The sequence below is a fragment of the Anguilla anguilla genome, chromosome 12 (genome assembly GCF_013347855.1).
Source record: "Anguilla anguilla isolate fAngAng1 chromosome 12, fAngAng1.pri, whole genome shotgun sequence".
Classification (NCBI taxonomy): Eukaryota; Metazoa; Chordata; class Actinopteri; order Anguilliformes; family Anguillidae; genus Anguilla; species Anguilla anguilla.
Window position 1 is genome coordinate 20,636,329 of NC_049212.1, and position 8,599 is coordinate 20,644,927.

At 42.1% G+C, this 8,599-nt stretch overlaps 1 protein-coding gene across 2 annotated transcripts; it reads right to left on the bottom strand.

Moving 5' to 3' along the window:
* Nucleotides 1-1,771: 1,771 nt before the first annotated feature.
* On the bottom strand, nucleotides 1,772-8,127 carry slitrk3a (SLIT and NTRK-like family, member 3a). Of its 2 annotated transcripts, none has more exons than XM_035384124.1 (3): nucleotides 7,691-8,127; nucleotides 7,186-7,267; nucleotides 1,772-6,002 (listed from the first exon to the last, which is right to left on the bottom strand). In XM_035384124.1, the coding sequence occupies exon 3, from the start codon at nucleotides 5,951-5,953 to the stop codon at nucleotides 3,341-3,343; it is 2,613 nt and encodes an 870-aa protein (XP_035240015.1). In that variant the 5' UTR covers nucleotides 5,954-6,002; nucleotides 7,186-7,267; nucleotides 7,691-8,127; the 3' UTR covers nucleotides 1,772-3,340. The 2 variants fall into 2 exon arrangements, with proteins under 2 accessions (XP_035240015.1, XP_035240014.1); XM_035384123.1 differs by having other exon boundaries at nucleotides 7,186-7,303.
* Between the last annotated feature and the right edge of the window lie 472 nt (nucleotides 8,128-8,599).

Sequence of the window (8,599 nt, forward strand, 5' to 3'; positions counted from 1 at the left end):
AAAAAAAAAGGAGTGAGAATACACAGCACATAGTAAATCCTTGACACACTCATCTGACCAGCTAAAACCTGATTTTCTACCTCTGTCTATTTTTCACTTTATTGTACTTTTTTATCATTTCCCAGCTAATTGGGGCTTCTGGCAGCCCGAGAGGAAACAATTACATCCAAAGCAGATTCTGAAAAATCCAAATCAACACTTTCACAATTAAACTCCTCCACTACTACAATATCAACAACAGAAACCATAAAACATCTCTATAGACAACAGCATGTGGACGCTGCCACACGTGTCATAAACCCCTGAGGTATGTTGCCTGGTGTCCCTGCAACCAGACATTATACCAAAGGGGCAATTCTGGGGCAAAAAAAGCTTGTGTAGCATCACAAAAACATTATCACACAGTAATAGCTACACACACCAGAGTGAATGAGAGAGAGAGAGAGAGAGAGAAAGAGAGAGAGAGAGAGAGAGAGAGAGAGAGAGAGACAGACAGAGACAGAGACAGAGAGTATTATATGGTGCTGTAGCTGGGTACATCATCTGCTATAAGCCATTCAGTAGAAACCCTTTGAAATTAAGAGAGGCAGCAGCTCCCTTTGGACCCTCTCCCTCCATAAGAACACTCTGTAAAATAACACTTGAACCCCCACCCCCGCAAGCTGATGCTCTTCCACTGTGGAAAGCCATGGCCATGTGTCAGTCATAATCACGTCATTTCACTCAGAACGAACAGTGGATTTTTATGGCACCACTCTGTCCATCTTGCCTTTGAAAGCAAGTGACGAGAGACAATCTGCGTCATTTTAAAGAGAGCACATCATGTATTTCCTCCTTGAAATAATGCCCAACTCACATCGTCCCACAGAGTCATCTGAGTGATAGCCAAGCTACATCACATGTACATGGAAAGAAAACTGTGTATTGAAGGAATTACCTATTGATGAATGCAGGGCTACTGGGCTTCACGTTACTTATGCTATAAGACTTCTGCTATGCAATACTGACACAACTACAACTGAACCACACTGGCAGGCCATCTTACTCTGGACATTCAATTTGGCTTTGTATATCAAAAAGTATTATGATTATTATTATTATTGTTGTTATTATTATTAGTAGTATTCATAATAATAATAATAATAATAATCATCATCATCATCATCATAATATGCTAATAAGGTAAGAATATGAATGTACAAATATGAATGATGGCTTGTATTGCTAATCTCTTTCCCCTTAAAGTAGAAGCCTTTTAATTTTTATCAAGGCGTTAAAAGAGTGCGCGCATGAACGGCTGGAGGACGAGGTCTTTATGCTCGCTTCGTTAAAATACGACTATTTTCGTTCATAACAGTACACAAACTACGAGCTCTGTGATTGCTGTTGACTTCTAATGGCTGAAACAGATGACTGACGTCAGAAACCTAGACTATCAGAATCGCAGAGAATAGTCACCGTTAAATATGTGTTAATTCAACTATAACACAGTACATTTGAGTCCGATAGGAAGCAGAGCAGGCCCATATGTTCCCTGTAAGAGTTGATTTAACACTTAACATTTTACTGTGTGGATTGGATATAGCATTGCTATATATTTCAGCTTTGTTTCCAACACATTGTACTTCGTACTGTCAACAAACGAAAGTTTACTGCGCTTTGTTACGCTTTTAGTAAAATACGTCAAGCCTGCTCTAAACTCGTCCATAGTGCAAATTAAGGTTAATGAACCCCGCTGTATGTCACAAAGTCAAGACTGGAGTCAAATCAATCGTGTTAAGCACATTCTATTTTATAGGAATTCACACGATCGCTGCATGCCCAATTGAAACATTGCTTGGCGGATGTTATTAACGTCCAACATTCTTCTATAGACATCATTAATACAGGAGTTTGCCAAAAATAATACAGCCTTCCGATTTACCTACAAATCGAAAAAAGTGAGACTTGGAAACGTACGCGGCTCACGAATGAGGACAAAGCCAAAAACAGGCATATGGTACAGTCTCGTGATTTCAAATAGATGAAATATTCGTGTTCACCCAGGATTTTAAAAAGGAACTCTTCTGGCAACATTCATTTTGACAAGCTGCGAATGGCTGTACGGGGCGAACATGAGCGTCTCATTGCCGCCCTCCCGTGGACAACATTGGCACTAATTGCAGCGAATGAAGCTCAGATAAATGCTATATTTCATAATTTCAAGATACGGCAGTCAACTGCATACATACACACTGGAAAATGAACCCGCTTTTTAAATACGTAAACTTTTACCAGTTCTTTTTTTCCTTTCCACTTTCTATATGTTTAATATCACTTCGAGGATCCCCAGCCATCACTCACACGATTTCTATTAATTTCTCCCACTGAAATGAGAGCATATCCCAAATCTACACCAAATGGAATCTTACAACAGATGTGAAGGGACATTTATCATTCATAACAGAATTCAGGAGTTTTTTCAGGCAAATACAAATAAAAGTTTAATGATCTGCAGTAGTTTTTTTCTCTATATATTTACGTATCAGTACTTCGGTGTCAGTCACAAAATAGTATATTTTAGCACCTTTTATTTGATTTAAGTTTTTTTTTTATTATGAAGGCTATACCAGACGCATAATCACTATACATTGATTTAACATTACCTTTACAGTTAAATTTTCACTGAAATTACAGAATAAATATATGCACATTTTTTCAAATCTTTGTGAGAGAAAACATTAAAAGTGCGTCCTACAAAGCCGTTAGTGATAATATCCAGAAGCTTTTTTTAAGAAAGTGCGTTGAACTCCATAAAATCTTGAGCGTCATAATATATTCACAAATGTTGATCCGTAGGTGCGTCCTTGAGACAGAACTCAGTTGTCCTTTATAATATATAAAATTAAATAGAACACTGAACAATAATGCGTTGCAGTATCTCTATTATACGTGAATTATAGTTTGAGCGATACCCACCCCTGCAGTTGAATGCATGCAGCAAACTGCAATAATCTACAAACTGTGCCTGGCCTTGGGCAATTCCGCACGAGACAGCCGCGAGGGCATCCCGCTTCTCCCATATCCGAGCACAAGCGATGTCTCCTCACTGTGTGAAGGCTTCATATTTAGAATTAAGACCTTCCGAAGCCTTCGTCGCACAAACAAATCGGTTCCATATAAAAATAAGGATTGTTAACATTGCTGGCTACTCTGAAAAAGGCACTTCATTGAATATCTGAGTATGGCCTTTCCTCCAAAGCGACTTGGGGAAAACATTTTATATATTTTATATTATCATGCTGTTTGTGTCCCTTATTCTTTGATTAGGGTTATGGAAAAGATGAGTAATTGTTCTGTTTTAGAATCGATATGATTTCTCCAGGACTTCGAGGTAATCCGGCTTGGTTTGGAGTTTGGCCCTTAACTCGAGGTATTCGCTTTGGGTTTGATCAGGGAAACCTTTCCCCGCAGTGAAAAGAAGTGTTTCTTTTAGTCTGGCGTCTTGTTGTAAATCAGGGTATTGCATTCCTGGGGGGTGTGCGTGTGCAACGTGCATGTCCTTTAATTTGGGAACTGTGCCGTAAAGGCAATCCACAAATCCCACCGTAGGAGTGGGTCTCTGGCTGTCTATTACCGTGGGACAAAGCACTCCATTTTCATGAAAGCCTGCTATGTCCCCCGACTGATTGATAGTAACTATGGTGTTGAGTTGGGAATTGGACACCGCCATTGTCCATTCCTTCTCTTTCTCGATCAGAGTTCGATAGTTGCTATTATTTTCTTTAGTTTCGGCAAATTGCTCTTCGATTTCCCCCTCGCGCGGTTTGTAAATAGGATTGTTGCACATTTGCGTAACTGGATGTGGGATGTAGTCGTATACGTGACCGGGGGGTTTCTCTGGCGAGGCCGTCTGACGGTCCTCAAATATTCTGCACTGCATTTGAATGCCGGTCAGGTCCACCTCCTGTCGCTTCCTGAAGGGCAGTTTCTTACGTCTCCTCAACACGAATGCAAAAAGTCCAGCAGCGACAAAGACAGCGCAGATGAATAAAATTAGGAGACTCAGAATAAGCACCGAAAGAGGAATAGCACCCCTTGTCGGAGTGTACCCTAAACCAGAATTACTTGTGGAAGTCATATCATCGGGAATAGCAGGAGAGGGCGCAGAGAATTTAAGCTCAGGACACAGCACTTCAGAGTCCAGAAAGCGCAGATCCTTCCCAAATGCGAACTCTGGGGTTTTGCAGATTACTTCCCCGACAACAATGACGGAGCTCAGCTTCTCCATCCACTGTTTGAGGGGGATGATGTCACAGGAGCAGTCCCAGGGGTTCTGGTGCAGGTCAATCTGAACGATGGAGTGGAGGTGCTCCAGCACGCCGCTGACGGGTAGGTAAAGGAAGTAGTTGTTGCGCAGATTTAGCCTGGTCAAAGACGTGCCTGCGAACGCGTCGACGGGCAGTGTGCGCAGCAGGTTGTCATTGAGAAACACAAGTTGCAGGTTGGGCATTAGACTAAAGGCGGCCGGCTGAATCTCTCTAATCACGTTGTATTCAAAGTACAAGTAACTTAATGTCTGCAGACCTCGAAACATACCGGGTGTGAGTCTCTCGATATCGTTCCCATTTAAATAGAGGCTTTTTAAATTAGGCAGATTTATAAAGGCCCCTTCTTGTACGTAAGATATCCGATTGTTACCCAAGTGCAATAAATCCAAACTGGAAAAGTTCCAGAAATCTGACCTGTAAATTTTCTGTATCAAATTTCCACTCAGGTAAAGTTTCTTGGCGTTGAGTGGTCTGGGTAGGAGCTCAGATATGTTGCGAAATCCCTTTTCTTTGCAATTAACGGTCAATCCTAAATCGTTGATGTGTAGATTGCACATACATCCAGTGGGACAAATAATTGGAATGGGGGGTCTCGTTTGGTAAGCAGCGACAGGGGGCTGATTTGGCCCGGGATAAATACTGCGTGGAGTCGGTGGCATTTTGGGAATCCTGGGTCGTTTGGTTGGCTTTGTATGTCTCTCTTTATATTCAACCGAAGATGCAGTGTTGTGGAACGAAGACAACATGGACGAAGGTTTTGTGGGCCACGTATTTTCATTATTGAATGGCAACCGAGGGATGCCTAAACTTGCCTCCACCTCTGCGTCAGACAGCAAGGGGCACAGTTCACTTCGTTTTATTTCCCTCAGGTCTTTGCCATGGAAGTGGAAAGGATGCTCACAGGTGATCTCGCCGACTAGAGCGGTGTAAGGTATGCGTTCAAGCCATGTCTTAAGTTGCACAATTTCGCAGACACAGTTCCATGGGTTTTCCTCTAACTGGATCTCCATCAAGCTCCGACCGATATATTCCAGCGTACCCTTATAAGGAAGGATTTTTAACCGGTTCCCACGTAAGTCAAGGTGCGTTAAAGACACAGACCTGAATAAAAAATTGGGTAGCACAGGTATCAAGTTGTCATTTAAAATAAGTACTCTTAATTTGTTTAGGTTCCTGAACGCCCCGCTTTCGATTCGTTTAATGACATTGTAATCAGCCTGGAGATATTCAAGACTTTCTAGTCCCAAAAAAGTGTCGTTTCTGAACACCTCCAGTTTGTTTTCGTGTAGATAGAGCCTTTTCAAAATGCTCAAGCCGTTAAACGCGCCGACGTGGATGTCCTGAAGCGCGTTGTTTCCCAAATTAATAGACACGGCATTGTTCAGGTGCAGGAAGCTGTTGAAATAAAGCTTCCGCATGGAGTTTCTCTGTAGGTAGAGTTTAAAGGGCCGAGACCATGACTGAGAAATCTGGCTGATGTTTGTAAATCCTTTGCTGTCGCAGTGGATGTGGAATATGCTCTCTTTCACCTCGCAGTAGCAGGGGTCAAAGCAAGGCTCGTCTATCTCCTCGGACTCCTCCAACAAAGGGATTGGTGTAGTCCATCCTAAAGCTATTGTGCTTAACAGAGTAACCCACAGCATCCTTCCTCCAAGACCTGATGAAGTTACGGCCGAGAGCCACTTCACAGCACTGAAAAACACAGAGAGATTAGACAGCACCATTCCCACTTGCGCGGAAGGCTACTTTGACATTCACTGCAACGGTGCATGCGTTTTCGCAATATACAGAACATCAGTGCAGTTATAATGATCATGTAAATAATGCAAGAAGGCTATAGCCCACATGAGTAATATGGCCATCCCAGTTTATTACAATTAATGGCATGCTATAATGAATGCAGTACCCTACTATGCGTAATTAACACAATCATTTCACGTATGCACGAGTGTCAGTAACAATACATTAAGGTATAAATGACTAAGAATTATCGATAACAATCTGATTCAGTTCATTATAACCTACGGTATACCGAATTCACACGGATATTACTTAAATTAATGACAGTGCGTTTTTCAGGGATTAATAATTTTTTAACCTCCGGTCACTAAAACATTGTCTAGATTCATCAGGCTGGCTCCCGATTAGCGGAGAGCAGAGGACGTCTGGCCACATACCACCTCTGTTAAACCGTCCTCTGTTCATTTCTAGTGCGCAAATGAATACTAAACATGTGCATTTATTGAGAAAATCGTGTCCTTGTTTTAATTCCTGTGTTGGATTCAGTATAATATTCCTTTAGGCGGCCGGTTGCGTTGGTTGTTCTGGGTTCCTAAAGGTACAATGGCAGGCAGATTCTGGGATCTTAGCTATTAGAAAAAAGGTATTTTTACTTTCTTGAAATATATATATATATTTTTTTTTTTTTCACGCAGAGCAAAACACGCAATTACGATGGATGGCAATCCCATGATATCAGAGGATCTGTGCAGAAACTAAAAGCTGTCCGATAGCGGGGGTTGATTATAATCCTGCACCGTTATTTGAATACGAGTCTTCTAGATTTTCAATGGTTTATGACATGAAATTGTCAAGTCTCCTTTATCTCACTGGTGTGTGCCACGCGTATTTCCGCTTTAAAACTCGTTCTTTCTAAACATATGCCTCCAGTTATATATTGAAATGATAGTTTTCCAAATTGTATAGGCTATAAAAAGTGACCACAAGCTGCAATGAATAGCGTACTTTGTGCTACTGTCCTGCCTCTCCATTCTAAATATCGCTGTCCATACAGCTTGAATCTAAATAAGAAATCACGCACAGCAAACAACGCATGCCTTGCGTATTTATATACATTAATTTAATGTATACCTACTCTGTTTTAATGGGGTCCAACTTCACATCGCCTTCTCCCCGGTGAAGGAAGAGACGGGCGGTCCCGGACAGCTTCAGTCTGCCTGAGAGCGGACATGCAAAGGAATGAATAATACGATCTACATGCCACATCGGAAGAAAGGAGGCGGCAGTCGCATTGGGGGAGAAAAGAAAATAGTGTTAAGGGTAACAGAAACACAAGTGTCAAGCAAATGACCAAAAAACACCCAAAAATATAGCGAAATATAATCTACTTATTGAATGAATTACAAACCACCAGACGGGAATGAAAAAAACAGAAAGGGGACTGGTTGTGTGTTAGCAACACATAACATTGCTGTGCTAACCATTTTATCCAGTCAGTCTTAAATTAATTGCAAGTAAACAAAAACGCAAAAAAGAATGTACTGAGATACTCTGCTTGCAGTATAATCAGTTTTCTCAGTCACCTTCTCCTCCCACATCCGAATCTATGCAACAAAGATAAGCAGAGACGTGCTACTCACCTTTTTGCAGTGGAATTTAAGAGCATCCGAAAAACACTAGTTTAAAGATGTTGGATCTCTCCTTCTCCTTCTGCTCTGTGCTCTCTCTCTCTCTCTCTCTCTCTCTCTCTCTCTCTCTCTCTCTCTCTCTCTCTCTCTCTCTCTCTCTCTCTCTCTCTCTCTCTCTCTCTCTCTCTCTCTCCCCCTCCCTCCCTCTACTCCTGCTGTGGTCGAGGCAAAAGAGAAAAAATGAAGACGTGATAGGAATGCAATGTCCTTTCTTTCTATAGGTTTGCTTATGATGCAGGTCCGCTTCCCCGGTGAGCGCTCAACAGTGTAGCTGGAGAAGCTGCCGTACAGAGCTCAGATGCCGTCTTTTTTCCGTGCAGCAGCACATCACCGGGATGCAGTATCATAACGCAGAATCGTTTCCCCCGATCAGGGCTTTTTAGACGTCATGGAAATGAGCTTGAAGAAAAGGGGGCGAAACTGGTCCGGTAGGGGTGGGTGGGGGGGGGGGGGGGGTTGGCAGAAAAGACGGTGTGTGTGTGCTGGGGGCGGGGGGGGGGGGGGGGCAAAGGGTTGCCGAGCGCGCTTAGTACTGCATCGGGTGCGCGCATCAGTGAGCCCTCTCTCTGAATTTTTTATGTTTTTTTTTTTTTTTTCTTCTTCTTTTTTGGTTCCGAACAACGTATCTAAGCGCGGGCGGTTCTCCTGATTGTGCTACAGACCTGTAGATGCTAGAGATAGCAGCACGTACACTCAAACCCCCCTCGGGAGTACCCAAAATAAAATAATAAAAACATAGCTGGTATAAATAGGTATTTTTCTCTTTTAAAAATCGTCCTACTGTTACATGATTGTTACAATTTCCATTTTTTACAAGCTTTAGAAAGATAGCAAGCAGTTCGTGACTAATGTGGTTGTAAT

Coding starts and splice junctions, on each gene's coding strand:
- slitrk3a (XM_035384124.1), bottom strand. CDS start 5,953: ATGCTGTGGGTTACTCTGTTAAGCACAATAGCTTTAGGATGGACTACA.